The sequence below is a fragment of the Malaclemys terrapin genome, chromosome 3 (genome assembly GCF_027887155.1).
Source record: "Malaclemys terrapin pileata isolate rMalTer1 chromosome 3, rMalTer1.hap1, whole genome shotgun sequence".
In the NCBI taxonomy this organism is placed as follows: domain Eukaryota; kingdom Metazoa; phylum Chordata; order Testudines; family Emydidae; genus Malaclemys; species Malaclemys terrapin.
The window spans coordinates 147,347,401-147,372,081 of NC_071507.1; the positions used below are offsets into that span (position 1 = coordinate 147,347,401).

Genomic DNA, 24,681 nt, shown 5'->3' on the forward strand with positions numbered 1-24,681 from the left:
GGGTGATAAACATATCCTGGCTGTTAGGGAAACTGGTTTCTCCGCTTCCGTGCTGTGAGCTGTCTTCATCATCATCTTCCTCGTACCCCAAACCCACTTCCCTGTTGCGTGATTCTCCATTGATGGAGGCAAAGCACACGGTTGGGGTAGTGGTGGCTGCACCCCTTAGCATGGCATGCAGCTCCGCGTAAAAGCGGCATGTTTGCGGCTCTGCCCCGGACCTTCCGTTTGCCTCTCTGGCTTTGTGGTAGGCTTGCCTTAGCTCCTTAATTTTCACGCGGCACTGCTGTGCGTCCTTGTTATGGCCTCTGTCCTTCATGGCCTTTGAGACTTTTTCTAATATTTTGCCATTTTGTTTATTGCTATGGAGTTCAGCTAGCTCTGATTCATCTCTCCATATGGCGAGCAGATCCCGTACCTCCTGTTCTGTCCATGCTGGAGCTCTTTTGCGATCCTGGGACTCCATCATGGTTACCTGTGCTGATGAGCTCTGCGTGGTCACCTATGCTCTCCACGCTGGGCAAACAGGAAATGAAATTCAAAAGTTCGCGGGGCTTTCCCTGTCTTCCTGGTCAGTGCATCTGAGTTGAGAGCGCTGTCCGGAGCGGTCACAATGAAGCATTGTGGGATAGCTCCCGAAGGCCAATAACGTCCAATTCCATCCACACTACCCCAAATCCGACCCGCAAAGGCCGACTTTAGTGCTAATCCCCTCGTCGGAGGTGGAGTAAAGAAACTGGTTTAAAGGGCCCTTTAAGTCGGGGAAAAAAGGGCTTCGTCGTGTGGACGTGTCCAGGCTTAATTCGATTTAACACTGCTAAATTTGACCTAAACTCATAGTGTAGACCAGGCCTTGGTCTGCTTTTCTGAAGTTCAGGGTCCATACTTTGCTATTCTCCTTTCTTCCTTTTGTGAGGATCCTGAACTCAACCATCTCATGGTAACTACTGCCTAGGTTGCACCCACTTCTACTTCCCCTACCATCTGGGGTGTTCTTTCCAAAGAGAAACATGCAAGCCTAAAATAGCAAAAATTACTTAATTTTTGTTCTCTAATATCCTTAAGACAATGGGGGGCTAGTTCCTCAGCCAGTGTAAGTTGGTGCATTTCTATTGAATCCAAAAGTGCTGTGCCATCACTTCAGCTGTGATTCTGGTCCAATTAATGTGCTTCACTGTATAAGATTTTAATAGACGGTACTTGTTCTGATATGTATGTCCATCCTGGTTTGTTTTTGTATGATGTATGGACTGTTTTCTTATTCTGCTAGAGTAATTTTTTAAATCCCTGAAAATTAAGAGAAACAGTAGAGTCTCAGTTAAATTTTGCTAGTGATGGCAGCAGTTGCAGGAGAGCTTTAGAACCCTCAGCTTTGGCACTTGCGGGTAAAAGCATTCCAGATCATCTTTAGAGAGGTAGCTGACGTTTTGTACTAATTTGTCACACACAACTTACTCATAGTTCATAGATAGTAACAAGTATCCAACAACTTCTAATGCACACTCTCTCCGTGTTTTTGATCCTCTATCAGAAGGAACCTGGAACAAAGGCTAACAAAGGTGCTAAAGGAAAGAAGGATGAAAAACAAGAAGCTGCAAAGGAAGGTACTACACCATCTGAAAATGGTGAAAATAAAGCTGAAGAGGTACTTTCCACACAGACCTCCCACTGATTGAATCAGTGTTTCTAAAAAATTATTCAATCTTTCAGCCATTGATAGCATGTTCATAATGTTTCTTTTTATTGCCCATAATGTTATTGCAGATTCGCATCTCTCGCTCAACTGTTAGTGTTTCAACATCCAGAGGTGCCCCACCCAGCACACTGTCAGTAAAAGGGCAGATTGAAACAGTGAAAGTTAAGGGTACGGTAGAGCATTCTGCATGTGTGCAGTGAATAGAAACAGATAGTAGTGTGGTGCTTTTCATTATGAACAATGGAAGCTGGCAGGTAAGGCTTCTATGGCTTTTGAAAAGCAGGGATCAATAAATGAAGACAAGTGTGTGTGTGTACCTGTTGTGTCTGTAAATATAATACTGAAATAGTTTGAAACTGAGCAGTTGCAAATAATGCATCAAAGGAGAAGGTGCTAGTGTGGGGGCTTTTTTTACACATGGAGCAGTAACTTTTTATAGTAATTGTTTTTTTTTTTTTTCCCTTCCCCTTCGCAGGCACAGAGGACTGAATCTGTAGGTGACAAGAGCCAATGAATTGTCATGAAAATTTTGGGTTGATTTTATGTACCTCTTGGACAACTTTTAAAAGATATTTTTATCAAGTATTTTGTAAATGCTAATTTTTTTAGGACGATGATAGTTGACATATTAAACTGTATAGGAACATATCCCTTCTCATAACCATGCTCTTAGAAATTCCCATTGCTGCCAAGTAATATAAATATCAACTTTAGCATTGGAAGATGTGTGTCAAATTGGATCAGCATTCCATACACTTGCTTTAAGAAATTAAGTCTTGTGCATATGGTGATGGTTTTTACTGTGTGTATTTGAATTTTTCATGCAGTTTTCTAGAGCAATAATCAGTGGTGCTTTTGTACTTAGGGTTTATGTGATTTTAATGAAACATGGATAGATGTGGCCACCTGCTGACTATTTTGGGTTCTATTAATGGATTAAAATAAAAGGTCTCCTTGCCTGCAAATCTACAGCCTCCTAATGTTTTCTCTAAATCTGAGGAATGCCTGACTCATTTTTTAACTATTGTGTGGAAGACTAAATGGTTTAGCAACTATTGTGTTCTGCATGCACTACGTTTAATGCTTTTTGCTGGTCTCTGATAAACATATTTAAATGTCCACATATGAGTAACAGGTCAAGATTTTCAATGGTCCACATGTTAATGGCCTTCTCAATATGAACCAGTGTATTCGTATTTACTATCACAGTTGAATAGACTTTGTATTACTGTACCAGTATAACATACAGTGAGATACCAAAACAGAATGAATTGCTTGATTGAAGCAAATGTACAGTAACTGAAAGGCATTCAGGAGCAGCTTTGCTTCCTCTCTCCCTGCCCCTCCTCCCCCCGTTCATCTAATACAGGAGTTTTTAATCTCAGCAGCTTATTACATGGAACTCTTGTTTCTATCTACAGCCCCAAATTTAACATAAAATAGTAATTGCTGTTCTGCTTCAGCAGAGGACAGTTGTAAATGTAGTGCAATTGCTGTTAAACAGCACTATACTCGGTATGTGGTAGAGATGGAACAATTAAAGTATTTTTGAGGGGCTTGTGGTGGTGATAAATTAGCTAATGATCTTTAATACCTATACATTACAGCTCTTCAGCTCATTATAAGCGCCTTTGATAGTTTTCTCTTTATCCTCTTCTGGAACTCTAGTATTTCTATTGTTGTTTGTGGGGGTGGGAAGGTGAGAAAGGAATGTTCCCTGTTCAGTAACATTTATTTGTATTGCTGAAGTGGTGGCCATTATGTCTGGGGATACTTTTGTTTGTTTCAGTCAATAAATAAATGACTGTATTGCTTGACCTTAGTGTCTTCTTTATTATTTAGGAAGCAAGTGGTCATCTGAAGTAGCCTGGTGTTAATATTTTAGAAAACCTCTCTCTCTCTCTCCCTGCTCCCTCCACTTCAGTACATTTTCTATTCAGCTTCTCTGTTATATATAAGTAGCACCCAACGCCACAATCAGGATCAGTGTTTCTATTCTGATAGGCCCTGTGCAATAGCATAAAGACTTGCTGTCACAACACCAAAGAGCTTACCATCTAAGAAAGAATTTACACTTTTGGAAATAGGTTGAGAATAAGGGTAGTGATGGGGGGGACACAATAAAGATGATGATCCAATTAGAAGGGAAGCAGTTATTCCTCTTCATAGAGTGATTCCTGCACAACAATCTATGATTTGCTTGCTAAAGACAGGCCCTGTTGAGGTGGGTCTATCAATATAAATACATATGCCCTCCACCCCCAATCACCATAATATCTGAGTCACTCCCAAACATTAATGAATTTATGCTTTCCCCACTGCCACAGGTTAGAAAGGTAGAATTACCCCCATTTTATAGATGGTAACTGAGATAGAGATTAAGTGACTTGGCCAGTGTCACACTAAGTCTGTGGCAGAGCTGGGCTTTGAACCCTGATCTTCTAACTCCCAGTATGGTGCCTTAACAATAAGACCATCCATTTTCCCAGAAAAACCCACTCAGAAGAACTTCCATAAAATTCTAGATCCCTAAAATTCCTGTTTATCCACTTAAGATTTCTGATTTTCAGAAAAAGTGAGAAATTTATGTATGTGGCGTTTCCCCCCCCCATCTCCAGTCACTGACACCCCTTGTGTAAAATTTTCAAAGCACTCTATGGGATTTTAGGGGACACTTCTTTTTAACCCTCAAAATGCTGGCACTTTCCATGCCTCTAACCAAACAAGTGCTTTAAAACTGTGGTCTGTAGTCAATTGATGATCTGCAGACCACCTCTAGGTAATCTGGAGCTACTTCTGAAATTGCTTTAGCTATAAAATTCTAACTTAAAGGTGCCAGGTGCCTTAGAATTCATGGCAAGCTATTTTTTTAAAGAAAATTAGCTCAGTAGTTTTAAAGCTTAGTTATCAAGCTTAAACTTTTTTACAAGTAGTCTTTTAAACTGATTCAAAGTAAGTGAGGTTTAAAATATTTAAAACTATTAAACAGATTCTCTTGTTCAGTAGCTGTCACTGATTTCAAAATAAAGCCAAATTGGAGGACTGCAGGTACTTATTGTAGGTCAGGTTACATAAAACCTTCAGTTTATTTTAGATACAGTAACTCCTCACTTAACATTGTAGTTATGTTCCTGAAAAATGCAACTTTAAGTGAAACGATATTAAATTAATCCAATTTTCCCATAAGATTTAATGTAATGTTAGGTTCCAAGGAAATTTTTTTGGGGGAGACAAAAGACATTATATACTGTACATTATTGTGCTGTACTGTGGTTGGGAAGTGCCCCTGGCTTACCCCACACAGGCACAGCCCGCTGCAGGCGAGGACACTAGGAAGCACCTTGCGCAACAGCAGCAGTAGCAGCAGCTTCCCCTGAGAAAAACAGGCGCCGACTTTGCCGGGGGATGCTCTAGGCCCACCTCTTCCCACCCCCCACTTCACCTCCTCTCCGGAGCACGCCCACGTCCCTGCTCCTCCCCCTCCAAGCACTGGGAGGGAGGGGGGAGAAGAGGAACTTGTGCAATGCTCCCTTGTAAAGTCGCTGTTCTTCCACAGAATCTTACAAGCAGTGGACAGAGCAGGCAGCCAAACGACGTTATAAGGGAGCTTTGCACAACTTTAAACGAGCATGTTCCCTAATGGAGCAGTGATGTAACTTTGAAACAACGTTAAGCGGGGGGACGTTAAGTAAGGAGTTACTGTATTGTATTTCACAAATCCTTTATAATATAAAGAGACCATGTTTTAAGGCATAAACACAACAGAGTTAAGGTTGAACTTTCAACATAAAATGTAGATTTCTCAATCTAACTTGAATTCATGATGGTTTTATCATATATTATTTTAAAAATATTATATCATTGTTTATTGTAAGTCAAACTCTTTTTCATATATTACTAAATTCCTGTTGTCATAACTCTCCTTACTAAGCAGTCAGCCACTTTTATCCAATCCTTACAATCTATTTAAAATTCTGCTTCTCATCTAATTGTCCCTTCCATGTTGTTCTATCCCTCTGCCAATTCAGTTTCATTGATTGCAACTGAATTTGAGATTCAGATTGAAAATCCTATTACTGCCATTTTAAGGCTTTTCAAGCACTAATCACCAATATATTTAGAATTTGTAAAGATCTGTTCTTTGTGCAGCCTTATGGTGTTTTAAAATTGTCATTTCCTTTTTGCAATGGTCTAGTAGAGTTCTGATTTTTCTCATAGCTGTATTAGTTTTAAAACCACGTAATTTTCAAAATATTTTCCTTTTACTGTTAACTTTGTTTTGCTTTTTGCATTTTAAAGTTTACTTTTAAAGATTGTTACAGTGGTCATGAAAGCTAAGTTCCATTAGAAATCAAATGTAATGCAAAATAAAAAGGGAAACTACTTATTGCTATTTTTGTTTTGTAGTTCTCCTCTTTTCACATCTACGCTAATAATGCTTACACAATTTATGGCTTTATTTACCAAGAACCAGGCTGGTTCCTATAAAGGGGATAGTTAGCCCATTTCCTGCGTCAGTCTTTCTGCTTCCCTTGACTGTGAATACAATCATGTATCACAGTCCTCTAGCTCTAATACACTCATTCACCCGAAATAGCTCACTAATGAGAAACACCTTTGAAACCACTGGGGATGTGAAATTCGAGTTCTGTATAAACAGGGGAGTAATAAGGAGAAAGAGGGTGGTGATTTTTTTACCTCTGTCTATGGGATTGGTGAGACCAATACTGGAATATTATGTAGCATTCTGGTGTCAACATTTTTTTTTTTTTTAAAAGGATGATGAAAAATTGGAGAGGCTGCAGAAAATAGCCACAAACATTATTTGAAAAAGTCTTACAGAAAAGGACTTGAAGAGCTCTGTTTAGCTTATCAAAAAGATCAACAGGTGACTTGACCCTCCTCTTCATGGGAAGAAAAATACTGAGCGCTAAAGGGCTCTTCAGTCTAGAGGAGAAAGCCATAGCAAGCTGAAGCCAAAGTCAAATTAGAAATAAGGCACGATTTTTTTTGTTTGTTTTTTTTAAACTGTGAGGGAGGTTAACCATTTGAACAAACTACCAAGGGAAGTGGTGGATTCTCTGCTCTTTGATGTCTTCAAATCAAGAACGGATGCCGTTCTGGAAACTGTGCTTTAGTCACACTGAAGTTATTGGGTTCAATAGAGGTGAGTGAGTGAAATCTTTGGTCAGTGATATGCAGGAGGTCAGATAAGATGGACTAATGGTTCCTCCAGGCCTTAAAAATAAATGAAAGTAGGATATTTCAAGTATTGCTGTATTTTTGTTTTTTTCCAAGTTTAAAAGTCAGTAGGTTGATGCCATAATTGCAATAGATACAGGATTTCAGTAATGAAAGGGAAAACAAAGTTCTAATTGACTGGATTTAGGCTAGAAAGGATAAATACAATTTTAAAGAAGTAACAAGTGAAAAGATATATATTTGGAGCGGGGGAAAGGTGTTTCAGAAAACTAGTAAGTGCAACATACTAAAAGCTGAGTGTTGAAGTTCATAATGTATACAATAGAAATTAAAGTATATCCTTAAAGTGGTTCTGCCCTTAAATACAAAGTAAAAAATTCATGAAACAGGAGCACAAAATTCTTCACACATAGTAAGCTAATTGTTTAGCAAGAAGATGGCCATCTCAGTGAGAGACGAACGGATGATAGTGCTAGTAGACTTAAATGTCTTTTGATGAAGAGATCAAAGTGATCTATAACATTTCCATGACAGACTGAAATCTATTTGGAGGGGAGGTAAGTGAACACCAAGACGTTAGCTTTGAACCAGACCACGTATGGTTCTAAGTGTCTTGTTGGCTCTGCAGTTACACAAGATTTTTTATTCTTTCAGCAGGGCTAATTACCCCAACCTTCCTTTTTCCATTGCTCTTCCATCTTTTGCTTTACCAAGTTAGTCCTTCCTCAAAAATAAACCAGCAGTTTCAAACATTGTGTTGAAACCTATGTTGCCAACTTTAGTGATATTTGGTAGTATTCTTAAAAGTCTTGGTTCCTGTAGTCTTGCAATGACATGAGAATTTCAGCTTTCATTTGAAAAAAATCCTAGTCCTTGTGCTTATGGAGAAAAGCTTGAAAATCCTAATGACTCAAAAGCCAAAAGAACCCCAAATTTATTATATTTTAAATCCTCATTACATTAGGCGCCTGGCAATATTGTGAAACAGAAAAGGGGGGAGATAACTAACCTCAAAATGAGGCTTATTGTGGGGAAGTAGGAGGGAACAGTACTCTTGTGCAGCAAAAGTAAGCTAGGTTCCTTGAGTTTTCCCTAATCGCATTTCACTTCTTGTGCTGTTACTTCTCACCTGTCCCTTATTGCCTGTGGGAGCAAAAGGCAACTCTGGATGCTCAACTCTTCTAATGACAGCAGCAGTAGTTCCCAAACATTTCTCCTGGACTAGCAAGACCAAAACATCACTGGGACAGCTGGTGGAAGACTTACGCCCTTGCTTTACAATAGTGAAAATTGAGGATGGACAAACTTGTTTTCCTTAACTTTGCACTCAACTGTCACAGATTTGAAAATTTGACAGCCACCATTGGGTTTGCTTCTTTGGCAGCTGTGTAGAGAAAGTCTAACAGGGAGAGGAAGAGAAAAGTGAAACACCAGACGTGGGAAGAGACTTCATACTGGAAAAATAAAGTACATGAATACACGTGTGAGAGTTCAGGTCTTTTGGGGTTAGGAGGGGGTCTTGTATCCCTAATATAACCAGGCTCAGCTTTAGTTTATTGCAGGGATGGCCACCCTGAGCCTGAGGAGTCAGAATTTACTAGTGTACATTCCCAAAGAGCCATAGTAATACGTCAGCAGCCCCCCATCAGCTCCCGCCCTTCCTGCTCCCAGTGCCTCCTACCTGCCGATAGCCCCGCCACTCAGCGCCTCCAGCTGTTTCGCATGCGCAGGAAGTTGTATGGGGGAGGGGGAGAAGTGAGGGCATGGCAGGCTTGGGAGCAGGGGCCTTGGGGGAAGGGGTGGAGTTGGGGCAGGGCCTGGGGCAGAGCAGGGGGTTGAGCAGTGAGCACCCCCCAGCACACTGAAAGTTAGCATCTGTAGCTCCAGCCCTGGAGTCAGTGCCTATGCAAGGAGCCGCATATTAACCTCTGAAGAGCTGCATGCGGCTCCGGAGCCACAAGTAGGCCACCCCAGGTTTATTGATTATATTTAAAACATCACAGAATCAGTGGGGAAGATGGCTTAAAATTATAAAGTGGGGAGAAGAGGCATTGGTTTGTGAACTGAAACCAGTTTTACTGAAACCTGAAAATAAAGTTCCAGGGACTTAAAATGTCAAATTCCACAAGTGTCATTCATCCCTGTTAATATTACACATGGAGCTGTGACCCTATCCTGCAGAGAAAACTAAGGATGCTTTCCTGGAGGAAAATTAAGCAGCAATTTTATATTCTGCCAAGTTAAGGAACCAACTTGAAGGAAAAGTTTTCTGGAGTTTCAAAGAGTAAGTGTTTCTGCTGACCAATTCTGTTTTGAAGACCTGTCTATAGGGCCGGCACAACCCATTAGACGACCTAGGTGGTCGCCTAGGGCACTACAATTTGGGGGGCGGCGACCGTGGTGGTATTTCGGCGGCGGGACCTTCCGTCGCCTCTGTGGGGGGCGGCATTTTGGGGCGGGACCTTCCGCCGCCTAGGGCAGCAGAAAAGCTGGCAGCACTCCTGCCTGTCTACATCAGTGGATTTGGACTCTTAGGAAACACACCTCTTTCAGGTGTGCTATTTTAGTTAGTTCCAACTTTACAGCAGTATTCTGAAATCTGATTTTGATATGTATACATTATGTGGTCTATCAAGATGTTCTTTCATATTCACAGACAACTTTTTATTTTGTCTCATTTTAGGAAGTTTAGATAGTTCCTATGATAAAATCCCCTAATTTGAGGATTTTCTGCATTTGTTTATCCATAAGGGAGGCCCCTGAGGCTTTGAGTGATGCTTTTAATGTTGGTTAAATTACTCTGAACTTAACTGTTAAGGTGTTTGTATAACTACTCTTTCCCTACCCTGTCCTCCATAATACAGAAGACAGTGCTGAAATTATTTTTGTAATTCCATTCTTAATACTGAAACTTCTTTTAATTTTTGTTTTGGAGAAAGTATTTTTCTGAAATATGACATTACCTTCTATAACAGTGGTCCCCAAACTTTTCACATTGCCCTTCCCTCCCCCCCTTTACCCCATCTGCAGCCAAGAGCTGTGATTGGGAGCAGGCCGTGCTTCCTGGAGGGGGGGGGGCACAGACATGTAAGGGGGCCGGGGCTGGGGCTGGAGCTGCAGCCGGGCCAGGAGCCAGGGGCTAAGACTGGGAGTGGGGCCGGGAGCCAGGGGCCAAGGCTAGGGCCAGGGCTGCAGCTGGGGATGGAGCCGGGAGCTGTAGTCGCAGCTGGAGGTGGGGCCAGAGCAGAGCTAGGGGTGGAGAGGGGCTGGTCCAGGCCCTGCAACACTCCCTGCCAAACATTCCTCCATGCTCCTCCCAAATGTTTCTCCATGCTCCCCTAAAAGGGTCAACCCCACAGTTTGGGGATCACTGTTGTATAACCTCCAATTATGGATTTAACAATAGTTAAAATAAATCAAAATCAAATCACTTAATTATGATTAAGACTCATGTCTGTCATGGAAGTAATGGATGCCATGACTTCTGGGACACTTGGGTGTGGGAGGGGACTCAGGGCTGGGGGTGGGGCGGCGCTTACCTGGGAGGGTTTCCCGGAAGCGGCCAGCATGTCCCTGCAGCTCTTAGATGGAGGGGCTAGGGGCCTCTGTGCACTGCCTGTGCTTGCAGGTGCCGCCCCCACAGCTCTCATTGGCTTTGGTTCCCAGCCAATGGGAGCTGTGGAGCTGGACCTTGTGGCGGGGAAGCGCAGAGAGCCCCCCGGCCTTCTCTCCCCCTAGGAGCTGCAGGGACACTTGGAGCTGGATAGGGAGCCCTGCCACCACCACCAACCCTCCCCAGAACTAGTGGGGGTCCTGGGCCACTCCCGCCGAGCACCCGTAGTGCCCCCGGACTACCCCTCCAGAGCACCCATGGCCTCGCAGCCCAAGTTTTAGTTAGGGGTATAATGTAGAAGTGACAGAGAGGTCATAGGCTCTGAATTTTTATTTACTGCCGTGATCTGTCCATGTCTTTTACTAAAAATACCCATGATTAAAACGTAGCCTTAATTATGACCCCAACATTGAAGATGAACCAGATAGTAAATACAGCTATTTGGATATTGAGTGTACAGTTTCTCAACATGGAGTATTTGGAGATAAACCCATAAAAGGGTTATATGGACCCAACTGCCTCAGTTCCATCTAAACCTCAGAACTAGAGGAGAAGAAGAATTCTGAAGAGAAAAGAAATTTAGGGTGAAAGTGTAGGGATAATCCATTAAAAAGAATTACATTTACTGGCAAGTAACCTTTCATCTTAGACATGAGCCCCTGCATATTCTCACCTGTGGAAATGTAACGTGAAGTACACCGCCAGGAAAGAAGACTAAGGTGTTCCATTTAAGACTACTGAACTGCTCTCCCAATGTGAGCATAGGAGTTAAATGTCAAATGGAGAGAGTAACATGTAAACCAGGGGTGGGCAAACTATGGCCCACAGGCCGTGTCTGGCCCATCAGACCTTTTAATCTGGCCCTTGAGCTTCTGCTGGGGAGTGAGGTTGGGGTCTTGCATGGCTCCCGGGAGCAGCAGCATATCTCCCCTATGGCTCCTATGTGTAGGGGCAGCCAGCGGCCCCTGCACGCTGCCCTATCCCAAGCGCCAGCTCTGCAGCTCCCATTGGCCGGGAACCATAGGATTAGTACTGTTTTAGAGGCCGTTTACACTGGTCACGTAATCTAAACTTTAAATTGTCTGGTGGCTAGTACTTTCTTTGCTGGCCAAATATGGGGCTGAGGGATGTATTCTGTGTCATGGAACTTAATAATTTCAGATTCTGGATTTTGAAGAATCTTATTCTCTACAGGTCAGACTATGCCAATCCCTATCATGACTGCTGCACAAAAAGACTGAGTCACTTCTGTTCCCTCTGAGCCATAGAAGAGGCTCCTCTGTAGATTGTGGGAAAAGGTTTTTATTCCAATTATTTCCTAATACCAAAGAAAAAGGACAGTTATTACCATCTTTAATACTATCTAAGAGACTCACACAAGGGTAGTTTTTTCCTTCTAAAACACTCTACAGCTAAAGGGGTAAAGACAACAAAAATGTTAAAATGAAAGCCTTACTTAATACTTTGCATTTCAAATGCTTTAATTGTTTTTTCTTCTTCTCTGTATCCTTTTAATAAAATGTTAAAAGGATTTTTAACGGTGTTTGTGCCATGGTACTAAGTAGGCTGACATCTCTGTATACCAACCCCAACCCTGTTTAATGTTGGACCTGTGTCCCATATATTACATCTAAATTAATACAACAAGCTGCACTCTAGATGTTCGCAGGATTGTATCCTTTTATTTGTGAAGATCCAAAATTGTAAAGTTTCTCCAGGACTACTGGTATCATTTGCTGAGTGAATCATACTATCCAAATGGATGTCAGATGTATTAGGGATTGTTATGAGCTAGATAGTTTACATCACCCAGTTCATATTAGGGCTCCCTCCATTAGGGCTCAGACAGTTTCTTCAGTTTCCTTGCAAAGCATACCAATTTCAGACATCTGCAGGGTAGTTACTTGGGGTTCAGTCCACGCATTTACTAAGCATTATTCTCTAGTGGAATCATCAATAGCCATTGCTGCTTTTAGCAGAGCAGTGCTGCAGTCTTTAAGTAGACTCTTAGCATTCACCACCTTAATTTAGGTTACTGCTTGCGAGTCACCAAAAGCCAAGAGTAGAATGAAATAAATATATATGGACAGGCACTCAAAGAAGAAAGAAAAGTTACTTACCTTAAACTAACTGCAGGTCTTTTGAGGTGTTGTCCATATATATTCCATGACACCCCCTCTCTGCTACCATGTAGTCCTATATGTAACACTTGGATTCTGTGATGGGAAAGAATCTGAGTGGCAGCAGTTGGGCCTGTTTCACCCTTTTGATGTCCTTGTTACAGGAGGATGAGGACACTGAGTGCCTGCATGGCCCAACAAACACTGCTATTCAAAATAATCCGATTTGTTGCGCATAGGGTGCGTGCACACCAAGAATGGATATATATGGACAACATCTTGAACTAGTTACTGAAGTTAAGTAACCTTTCTTTTAGTTAAAAGTCTTTCAGGACCACCAGTGGTGAACCCTACACCAAGAGATGACATTTTGAACTTTTGTTAAGCTTTTGTTCTATTGGACTTGCTTACCAAAATTAGTTTAGACTGGCAGACCCTCTTGGAAGGACCATAACCCAAGGAAAGGCAGAGAAGTAGTTCTGGAATTTTAATTTGAACTTTATTTTCCTTAAGACTCTAGTTACCCCAGAATGAAAGCACGTTGTTGGATTCTTCACAGGGCTAAACTACATTAACATACCCTTAAGAAGAGAAAACTGAGGCACGAGCCACACGCATCAGCAGAGAGGGAAGATGCTATAATAAGGTCCCTTTTAGAACTTGACTGAAGTACTTTTGTCTGGGCCGTACTTAGTCAGCTGAATAATTCTGATTTTTAGAATGTCTACCACTTTTTTTTTTTTTTTTTTTTTAAATACTGGTTTAAAAAAAAAATCTGGAAAGTTTGTCAAGGCTCAATGATCAGATTTCTCCACAGGAGGTGGAGAACTCCTTCTATTCCACAAAAGGAACAAACAATAAGAAAAATGTATATGCCTCTTTCTTTGATCCTCCTATATCATTATCTTAACACTTTCAGGGGATAAAGATGAACAGGATAAGGCTGAGTTTGAACTAAGGACATACTTTCTAGACTGCGTGGAGGGCCTGACAAGAAGTACGAAAGCCTTCCCACTATCTGATTCCTCAGAGGGTGCTGTGCCTTTCTCTTGGTGTGTTTTAACCAGAGAGGAAGAGAGGTATGGCTATAAATAAACAATGCTCTGCTGAGACTGGAATGGCTGCTGTAATCTGACTGTTAGTACTAAACAGGAATTTGAAACAGGTAACAACATGGGCCGGATTTTTAACATTATTTAGTTGCCTAATGGAATTTACAAAAAAAGCAGCTAGGCACCTAACTCATTGATTTCACACAAAGCACCTAAATATCTTTACAAATCTAGCTCATAAGGTTAATTATCTGATTGAAGATATATTTCATTCCCAACAGCCAGAAACATAAATTTTAGAACTTCAGTTGGAAACCCTGTTATACCAAAAGATATTGATGATAACTTTGGTATAGATGAAATGTTCCAAGGCTCAGATACTTACCAGAATTCTTTTGTCAGATGATGTCATTCTTCTCCATGAATTTGGGGGGCTGTTTATTTGCAAAGCCCTTTAAAATGGAAATTCACCTTGTACTGCAGTTTGCTTTGACAGTGGCGCAGCTTATCTTTGCCTTTAGCTGGTTTTCTGCCTTTTTCTCTCTCCTCCCCTGCACCCCCCTACCTCACTAAATCATACTTAAAAGCCAAAATGCAATTGCCAAATGGTCTATGTTCCACATTTAGTTAACTTGGAGCACAAATTAAAAGAGTAAAGTAAGTCTGCAAGCAAGACTTGCATTGTTTTTCAGAGCAGGTGAACCTACCTCCTCTCACAAAAGGCAGAACAGCTAGTCCTGTGTTCTGTGAGTGGAAATACTGGCCCCCTTGGGTATCCAGCTGGTTTTTAGCTTTTCTTGAACTCTATGCACACAAATTGCACATCAGTAAGCATTGTTAGCAATTAAAGCTTGTCAAAATGTTGATATGTTTCATGAAAAACTTCCACCATTTTCTGACCAGCTCTACTGTTGTTGTTTTTGGCAGACAGAAGACCCATAAATGTTTAATATAAAAGGGACACAGTAGTTTTGTCTTAAAAATTAGGTTCTGTTAACCTGCTATGAAATAAGTATTGAGTCATTTTTAAAAAAATATCATAATCAACTATTTAGATCAGTGATATTCAGACCTCAGTGGTTCAGGAGCCAAATTAGCAATCAAAATTACCCAAAAGAGCCACTGTAGTGTGAATTTATTGTTTCACTTACTATTTTATTTATATACATAATATTCTCACAGCAAAATAACAGACCAAATATTCTATAATTGGTTAGTAACATAGTAAAAGCATCCTGATTGGTAAATAGCTTAGATTAGTTAATAATTAAGTCACACAGTGTTTTAATATCATGTGCTGCAAAGAGCAGCAGGAGACACATTAAAGAGCCACTTGCAGATCCCGAGCCTCAGGGTACGTCTTCACTACTCGCCGATCTCGATCTCCGAACACACTCCCTGTCGACTCTGGAACTCCACCAGCGCGAGAGGTGGAAGCGGAGTCGATGGGGGAGCCGCGACCATCGATCCCGCGCCGTGAGGAGAGGAGGTAAGTCAATCTAAGATACATCAACTTCAGCTACACTATTCTCGTAGCTGAAGTTGCGTATCTTAGATCAATCCCCTCCCCCTAGTGTAGACCAGCCCTCAGTCTGAATATCACTGATTTAGATCCAAGTAGTCCTCTGCAGTGTTGGCAATGACCAGTAAATATTTCCTACAGCCATAGTGCCTCATACTTTTTCTTCTGGTGCATCTTGCATAATAAGTAGAGTCAGGCCTGGTCAGTATTTGAATGAGGAACATCTGATATTGTACAAAATATTGTTGGCATTCATTAGGCAGGTCTCTTCTCTCTATTGTACTGAAGAAATACCCCAGAATTCTGCTAGTGGTGACTGTGGTGCTTAGGAGCCCATCTTTCATTTGAGACATAAAATTACAGTTCTGGAGAATTTGATCAATAAGGATCCCACAATCCCACAGCCCTTTTATAAGAGTAAGGATGTCACTCTTGATGTCTTGTACAAATTTCAATTTGGGTAAAATCTCCTTGCATTTTGAAACAATAATTCCTCTTTGACTTGTATTTGTTATGTAGCTGTATTGCTGATTTATGCAATGTCTTACTTATAGCCCAATTTCTGGAAGACAAGTGATTGAAAGCTGAGATTCGCACATTTAAAAACAAACAAACAAACCAACTTCTAGCCTTCATGTTTGTGGATAAAAGCTTGAAAATGTAACTTAAGTATAAGCTAAAGGTTCAAACAAGAATGCAAATATAAAGAACCCCAATTTTTACAAAATCTCAATTTTTTGGGGCCTGTTCATGATTTAATGTTTGGAGTTGGCAGTACTGGTATTGTGTGCTGATTGACAATTGTTTCAACCCTGAGATAGTTGCACATGAATAATGATTAAACGATCCTTATGTAGACATTCATGTAACTATTTGAAAGCACTTTAGAGATAAAAGGAACTAGAAAAAGTTACGCTGTGTCTGAGAACACTAAAGTGAAACAAATGATCCTAAAGTTGTGTTTTTTAAAGAAGATGCATTTTTTTAAAGAGCTAGTATTGTTATTGTAAATCTCAAATGTAAAATGTCAAGTCAGGAATGCCCCTTGAACTTAATTACATGCAAGTCTGGACTTGAGCTTGGAGAACAGGCTGGATAAGTAATCATTATAACTGCATAAATATACTATATTAAAATGTGGTGTTCTATTTAAATTTGACATTGATCTTAAAATAACTATCAACTTTCAAGTAAAAATTGCCACTTTAGAGTATTAATATATTTTTATTAAATGTTAGTTGGAGATCTTTTTTCACTCACCAAAACTTGCATTAACATATTATATTAAAAGGGTCACTTGCTTACTTGAAGTTATAACAGAACATGCTTTGGAAAAGGTTTCTAGAAGCAATCCTTTAAAAAAAGTAACAACTTATAGAACAATCTAGTAACCAGGTTTTCTTCCACTACACTTCTCATTACACAGTAGCTCCGCTCTAGAATATATGGTGTACATAAGTTATCAAAGCAACACTATTAAAAAACTTTTAAATGGTTAAAATGTACAAATTTGTATTACGTTGTAAAATAACCTTGGTGGCACTAAATGGATGTGAAATTGAATATGGCAGATATCCAATCTTGTCTGCAAAGAATAGTGCAGCAGCGACCAATAAAGTATAGCAGTTAAATCTTTTGCTTAAATTTCTTTGGACAATTAGGGAATGTATTCAGCATATAAAGTCTTACTGTCAAGCTGATCCAGTAAACTAAACTGAAGATCTTTTATGAAACTGATGGGGACAAATTACATTAATCAGACACGAAGCTTAAATAAAACAGCATTAGTCCTTTATTCTGAGGAAATTAAATAGCTCCAAGTCTTAATTTTTCTTGACTAGGAAAGTTTATATGAATGAGAATATGAGCAAAGATTTAATAGTGAAGCCAAAAATGTAATAGGTACAATTCATGTGTAAATCTAAAGATGAACTAAGAAGGTCCCCCAAGTGATTGGCTGAGTTTGAGTCAAACCTAAAACTTTGCGACTCATCATATACATATGATATAATGGGTTGAGTAGTGATGCAATTTTTATATTTTTTATATTTTTACAGGTTAATCAATTTTCATCGCTCTAGACTTCACTTTACTCTGAAATAATAGATAATGTGTAGAAATAAATTTGTCAAAACTCAGCCCATTATATGTTGTGTTTATTAAACTAGTTTTAGGCAGTATTGTTGGCGGTTTGTGTAATGCAAGCCTCCAGCTGCAGGAGCTAACTCCTACCAGCAGGGGAGAGGAGAGAGAGTGAAAGATGTGATAAAATGCTTCCTTATAGCAAGTGTTGTTATGAATGGGAAGAAAAAGGCATGGGTGGGAGCAGGGCCGGCTCTGGCTTTTTGGCCGCCCCAAGCAAAAAAAAAAAAAAACCTGCGGCGCAGCCGGAGCGCGGGTGCAGGGGGACCAGCTGGGGGAGGGGGCGGGCGGGAGAGAGAGAGAGAAGGGGGCAGCCAGGTCTACAGCAGGGGCGCTGCCACGCGGCCCCTCCCGCTGCGCCGCCTCCTGCTGCGAGGGCTCTGCTCCGGTCTGTGGGGAGGGAAGGAAGAGGACTGCCCTGCAGGGTGCTCTGGTTCTCCACGCAGCCGCCCCCTACGGGGCGGCCGGAGCGGAACAAGAACAACAACAACAAAAAAAAGGTGGCTCTGCCGCCTTAGGATTGGGCAGAATGCCGCCTCCAACAATCTGCCGCCCCAAGCACCAGTTTGCTCAGCTGGTGCCTGGAGCCGGCCCTGGGTGGGAGAGAGTTGAATGATTAAAGGAATATAAGTGGAGCACATAAATAGGTGTTCAAATAGTTAAGTATTTAAAATCTGGTATTGGCATAACACATACCTGCCAGGGACTTGGAGAACAAATGTATACCTGAACGGTCAACTAAGTTACTAATTTAGAGAGTGCAAAAATAAATTATTAATGACCTAAAGTGTGAACAAATGCTTTTAGCACTTTGACATGAAATTATTTTATCACTTCATATATTGTTAGAACAATATTTGTCAGCATTCAAACTAGTGTTGTAAAAAACATACCTACATTTCACTCTTTTGAATTGTTAAAATACAATAAATAAGATAATGGTTTGTTTCAGGAGTAAGAAATTAATGAATGAAGCTTCTGCTCAAAAAGACGGCAAATCTAGGAAGCTTAAGACAAGTTAATGTCTCCCAGCAAACAGAGTTTGGTTCTTAAAATCACTGTTCTATAAAAAAAATTGAGACAATTTCATGTGTCATTTCTTAATTTATGAACTCCATTTATAAGGAAAATGTTTATCATAGAAAAATAAGGCTGCGGATTAGATGTCACAAAAATAGAAATCACTTTGATACAAAAATATAATAAACTGTAGCCACCAAAATGTTTGACAATGCAACTGAGGATAGCAGGAAATTAAGTTAAACCTGAATGAGAGTTTACAGCTATGAAGCGTGGAGGGGAGTAAAAACAAATTCAGCTACATCATATAGCTAGAACTCATGCAGAAATTGCATCACATAAAGACATACGTAAAAAAATGCTGACGTGAACAAGAGGTCCTAAAATATGTCAATATTTTCAAAGTGACTAATGAGTTTGGGTACCCACATTACGAGAATAATTTTCAGAAAGTGTCGAGCATCCACCCTTTGAAAGTTACACTAGTATGTGAACTTGGACACACAAAAATTGAGGCTCAAGGAGTCAGACCATAACTGATGTATGGATTTTGCAATTAACAAAATTATAGTGTAACATATATAAACTTTACTCCTGCTTTTATACTACTATTTTCTTGATGAAAACAGTAATTAAAAAAAAAAAATAAGAAAAATGGGTACTACTAGCTACACTTTACATCTTCAAAAAGATATAGGATGTGGGTATAACAAGCTTTGACATGTTTAAATCCATCACTTTACTAATCATATTAAGGTAATCAAATTGTGAGATTATTTTACTTTAATAACAATCTCAATCTGAAAAGGCAAAAATCATTCCATGATTTTTTTTAATTCAGACCTCGAAAGAGAAAAAAACCCAGAGAAGCACAGAATCTGAATGACATAGCAGAACTAAAATAATTTTTGCTCAAGGATAATGTAAGTTGACAAGAACATACTTTGAAATAGTCCTTTTTATTTTGCAAGTAAACCACAATGTGAAAATACAGATATAGGGATTTTTTTTCCTGCATAGAAAATAAAAAAAATTCTCAGTGAGTTTAAGGAGAATGCACTGCAAAATTATCTTTGAAAATAAGTTAATGGAATGTTTATTACCACAGCACGATTTCTTAAAACTCATTCCAACAGGCATCAGCAAACAGAAATAATTTCAAATCTTCTCATGAAGTGTGATTTACATGTGTTTAAATAAAAAAATAAGCCAACCCAACTATCCCTTCCCCCCACTTATCTTACTGAATCTGCAGTAAGAATTTTAAAATACAATAGCACAAATTGATCTTGTGTTTATCAGATTGAATCCTTGGAATTTTGATAATAGCAATAAGAAAATTTTGGTTCTCTGAACTGCATCAGAAAAGTTATTACATAAGTTGTCAAAAACAGGAACATCGTTTTCCTTCCATCATCATAAAAACTCTCTCAGAATCCAAGTATTAAGGTTCTGATATATAGGTACAGCAATATCATACACAAGGTATACTTCACTATATACAGACATCCTGGAATAATTAGAAAATGTTAATCATAATACTCACGTAATCCTTCGTTCTTAACACCACTTACCATTAGAATTACAATATATATTTTGCATTTCTAAAAAAGAAAACTCAAATCATTAAAAAAATATTTATTTGATAATAAGTGTGATTACACCATCATGACAATTATTTGAAGCGCTGATTAAGAGACAGAGGTTAAAATGTAGGCCAGTTACTGTCCTAGGAAAATGGTAAAAGGGAGATACAGATATTTGGAAGAAAACAGATGACCGGAGTTACAGAAAAACTGATCAGACTTGTTACAATACCTTTATTTTCAATATGTAGAGAAGTAAATATACAATAAAGAATTATTAGCTTACTTCATAATTATACTTTACAGTAATATACAGGTTACAATTTTAGTACTTTTAGGACATGAAAAACCCACATAAGCAATAATAATAAGTAGAATAGATACTCAGTTGCCCATTTAAGTATTTCTATATATATTTTCACAGACATATTAACTTCCTTTCTCTCACAGATATTCATATAATAAAACTAAAGGGTGGTTGCAGCAAGCCTTCTCACCACATTAAGCACAAAGCAGCAGGGGGTAGGTAAGATTCTAGGCTTCCAAACGTTTGGCTTGTGGGCCTTGGAGACTGACATATAAAACTCCACCTCTAAAGCCCCTTGTGTCAGTTTCACATAAATATGGTTTAATTTGAAATTTTTAAAAGCTTTCACCCGTGGAAAGCTCCAAGTTCTCTGATTACGAAAGACTTTTTTCATTCTAATTTTTATATCCTTTTAATTTTAAATGTGCTTTCTGAGGGGTAACATTAATCAGCGTGTTTAAGAAATGACAATTTTGCTTGTTTACATCCATTGCTGCTGAACGTCATTTTCATTGTCTACAACTGTGTTAATTTTTACAAGGCCCAAACTCGATCTGAAAAGCACAGATGCATGAAAGATCATAAAGGCCGATCATTATTTATCATTTATTTAAATCTGATAGAGAAAACAGTATTTTATAGAGATCAGTTTGACCAAGGCCGGATATTAGCTTTGTTTTTGTGCCCGACTCTAAGCAGTAAGTAACGATGAACAAATCTTCTGATCTGAGGTATAATCATTACTTAAAGTTAATACAAGATAAATACACAATTTAAATTATTTAATCGCAAATCACGCTTCTACTGTTTAATAGTCTTTCAAGAACCTTAGCATGTTATTGATCCACCCATAAATTACCTCCAGTTCAGCCATAGGTTGCAAGCATCACCATCTTTCGCACGTCCTCATGTTCACGGTATTCCTCCTCCTCTTGCAAATATTCCTAGAAGCCTGAAGATTCATTGATCATCCAGTGTCTATGATGCGCCGGCAGCAGTAATAACTCCTAAAATGCGCATTAAGTAAAAAACAACAACAACAACAACAAAAACCAGATGTACGAGCAAAGCACTTTTTAAGATCCTTTCCCCTGGCTCCCAGCGAGGCAGCACCAACGAAAGCTGCACGGGGGTTTGCTCAGCTTTACAGACCGGGGCATTATTGTTTCCCAAAAAGCAAGTCGAGCCAGCCCCGAGCAGGACCTCGCCCAGGGTCACGCCGGGCTGGCACTGCCCCTGGCACATACACACAGGCGCGCCGGGCGCGGCAACTTACAGACAGACGCGACATCCGCAGCCTTCGCCCCCTGAGAGAGTCGGGACAGAGGCGCTCCGCGGCCCCGGGGGGCTGCCGAGCCCGCCTCGCCTAGCGCGGCCGGGGCTCCCGCGGGGCATTTTTGCTTCATTTGCCGACTACCCTGATACTGGTAACTTCCAGCCCAGCCCGCTGCGAGCAGCCGCCCCCCTCCCCCCGCGTACGTCGTATCCCTCCGCTGCGGCCTCCCCTCCTCCTCCCAGCCCTCACAGAGAAAGCGCCTTTCAGCCAAGCTCCCCGCCCACCCCGCCTCTGCCGCTCCGACATCTTCTCCGCCAGCCGGCCGGCCTGCTCGTACCTGCGCCGCGCTCCCGCCTCTCTGGGCGTGTCAGCGGCGGGGGCGGCGGAGCAGGCCGCTAGGGAGCGGGTGTCGGGGCAGGGGGCGCGCGCGCGGCGCGAGGGGCCGAGGAGGGGGCAGGGACTCTTTCCCCGGGCGGAGGGATCGCGCTCGCTCGCGGTGGGTCGGCGGTGGCGGCAGCGGCGTTGGCGGCGGGCTGCTGCTGCCTGCGAGTTGTTGTTTCCTCCTCCTCCCGGCCGCGGGTTGAATGGTGGAGCCGAGACTCTTCCTGCCGAACGAACAGTGACAGCTACCGGGCGGGCGGACGCGTTCGCAGGGCCCCGCCGCCGCCGCCGGGGAGCGCGGCCCGAGCGCGGCTCGCCATGTCCGGGGACGGCGGCAGGCACAGCGCGGAGCTGCGAGCGGGTAAGTGGAGGGCTCCGGCTGTTGGGCGCCGCGGAGCCGGAATGGCTGGTGCCCAGCCCGCCGCTCACCGCCTCTCTCTCCCCGCAGAGCTCTACTTCCTCATCGCCCGCTTTCTGGAGGACGGACCCTGCCAGCAAGCGGCTCAGGTAGGGATGGCGCCGCCGGGGCCTGGGGGGCCGGGCAGGGCGGGGTGTTCGCGGCGCACTCACAGCCGTTCCCCCTTTTGTTGTTGCTGCAGGTCCTGATCCGAGAAGTGGCGGAGAAGGAGGTAAGCGGCGCCGCACGCCCCGCGCTCGCCCCGCCTGCGGCCTCTCCCCGGCCCGGGCGCCGGGGGCTTTTCGGGGAGGGGGCGGCCGTGAGTGACTGAAAGGTGCTTTTTCTTCCCTAGCTGCTGCCCAAGCGCACGGACTGGACGGGCAAGGAGCATCCGCGGAGCTACGAGAACCTGGTGAGCCGAGCGGCCGGCCGGCGCGAGGCGGCGGGGAAACTTTCCGAGCAGCCCAATAAAAATTGAATTTCCCGCAAAAAAATTTTTTTTTACAACTTAAAAAAAAAAAAGAAAAGAAAAAAAAACTTCAGGGAGCTTTGACCCCCCCCCCCCGTCAGTGACAGTGAGAGGGGGAGGTGAGGCTGCTGCCCCGGGGCAAGCCCCCCACTGGGGGGGTCCCGGCGTGAGGGTAAATAACAACAATTGTCCTAATGGGAGAGCCCCAGAGTCACTGTGCTAGAAATAAAGGTACGTCATGGATGTTGTGCAGGGAGAGCAGGAGGCAGTGAGGGGAGGAGCGAGCGGAGAGAGCCTGCCGGAGCCAGCCTGGCCGGCAGGAGACGGGGGCGCTGTACTCTGTGCAATCCTGCTTCACACACACAAAGGCTCAGAGCTGCTGCATCACAACCCCACAACTTCCGAATATCCCCCCACATCCTCACCTGTGGCCTACACATGTGGTGGGGGAGGAGGATGATCGCCAGCTGGCTGATTGGCTGGAGCAATACCCCAAGCTCAGAAAGCTTAAATTTGCTTTCAGTACGGGCCCTGGCTGTGTGTGTGTGAGACTCTCAGAATGGTATTTGCCTCCTTTTCCTACCTGGGATGGCAAATTCATTGACAGGTGTCTGCTCTGAGGCATTATCTCTTGACTCCATGCAACTCGTGCAACAGAATGTTGTCATAGGAGCATTTATATCATTTATAGGGCAGCATTGTGTTGCTAGATCCATAAGATAGATTGGATTTTTTATACTCTGCCCTCCCTGTAAGTTGTTTTCACTCCGACAGTGCATGTGCAGTAGAAAAGTTAGTAGCTGTAATACAGCTCAAGTGTAGGTGCATTGGTGTTAAGCTGCTATTGTGGATGGCATTTTTTGCAACATGTGACCTGTAGGTTTTCATGAAACAGTGGCCAAAAGGCCTAAGCCTTGTCTGCATAAGCAATTTATCCACTAATAGTTGTTTTAATATGGGTCTACATTTCTAGACAACCTGAGAGGAAAACTTTGCCCTATGTGTTTTCATAATATTGTCAATTCAGAAAGTAACATTGTTCTGTCAAACCTGTAAATTGATTAGACCAGCTGTAGGTCCCAGTCCTTCTGAAACTTATGAGCATGGTTAACTTTATGTACAAGAATAATACTGTCGATTTCAGTGGGGCTATGCTCATAAAGTTGAGCATTTCTGTACTAGCCTATGCCAATAGCTTGTGGTAGAAGAATTTGAATATAATAAATCTTTGCAGGTTTTAATTATAAAAACTCACTCTGTGACGGAGTGAAGCATTTAAAAAATGCTGTCAAACTGCAGATTTATAATAGCTGTTCAGATGTGCCTAGTAAATGTAAAACAAACATAATGTTGCTGTTATGCTTCTTTTCAAGGTTTAAAACTGAAACTGTTAGCCATTTAACTAATGTGGACCAGCAACCTGGATATTTTGCTTTTAAAGAAACTGTAAACAACCTATTTAAAAACAGTAGTTACTTGTTTGTAGCTAACAGTTACAAGTTATTTCAACTTAAATTTCATAATGATTTTTAGCATGTAGATTTGATGGATATTTGTGGTAGCTGGAACAATATTGAATTAGTGAATTTCTTCAGAGCATCTATGGTATATTGGTCAATAGTTTGTGTTAAATGTTGTCAGTGGTCATGAAGGAGCTTTTGCTTTTCAACTTGTTAAATACATTCTCATACTTGTGTATAAGCTTTTCCTAATCTTCCATAATGTTTTTTAAAACATGTTGAGAAAAATGTAACAAAGAAATTGAGACACACTATATTTTAAGCTGTGTTCATCACAATATAAAAATAGGTTTTGAAAGTGTTGGTTCTGTGGTGGCAGGCTAGAAGGATATGTATGGGGTTATGGAGGGGATAAGAGGACATCATAAAAGAAGTAAC

The 24,681-nt window shown here is 41.5% G+C and overlaps 2 protein-coding genes and 1 long non-coding RNA gene across 6 annotated transcripts in view; 2 read left to right on the forward strand and 1 right to left on the reverse strand.

The window, feature by feature from the left end:
- The window catches only part of HMGN3 (high mobility group nucleosomal binding domain 3), a 34,268-nt gene extending 30,755 nt beyond the window's left edge, over positions 1-3,513 (forward strand). Inside the window, exons 5-7 of one of the 3 annotated variants that reach the window (XM_054021928.1) lie at positions 1,532-1,645; positions 1,765-1,864; positions 2,172-3,513. In XM_054021928.1, coding sequence (XP_053877903.1) covers positions 1,532-1,645; positions 1,765-1,864; positions 2,172-2,185 — 228 coding nt within the window. In that variant the 3' untranslated portion in view covers positions 2,186-3,513. Of the gene's footprint in view, positions 1-1,531; positions 1,646-1,764 lie in introns of all 3 variants that reach the window. The other 2 variants (XM_054021927.1, XM_054021929.1) reach the window with 2 other exon arrangements.
- Positions 3,514-19,307: 15,794 nt separating this feature from the next.
- Positions 19,308-21,722, reverse strand: LOC128833804 (uncharacterized). The gene is made up of 2 exons (XR_008444336.1): positions 21,537-21,722; positions 19,308-21,267 (listed from the first exon to the last, which is right to left on the reverse strand). It is a non-coding gene; the product is annotated as an uncharacterized LOC128833804 (long non-coding RNA).
- A 119-nt stretch (positions 21,723-21,841) lies between these two features.
- The window catches only part of PHIP (pleckstrin homology domain interacting protein), a 334,660-nt gene continuing 331,820 nt past the window's right edge, over positions 21,842-24,681 (forward strand). For both annotated transcript variants that reach the window (XM_054021954.1, XM_054021955.1), the window contains exons 1-4: positions 21,842-22,278; positions 22,366-22,424; positions 22,517-22,546; positions 22,667-22,726. In XM_054021954.1, the coding sequence (XP_053877929.1) occupies positions 22,236-22,278; positions 22,366-22,424; positions 22,517-22,546; positions 22,667-22,726 (192 nt within the window). In that variant the 5' untranslated portion in view covers positions 21,842-22,235. The remainder of the gene's footprint in view (positions 22,279-22,365; positions 22,425-22,516; positions 22,547-22,666; positions 22,727-24,681) is intronic.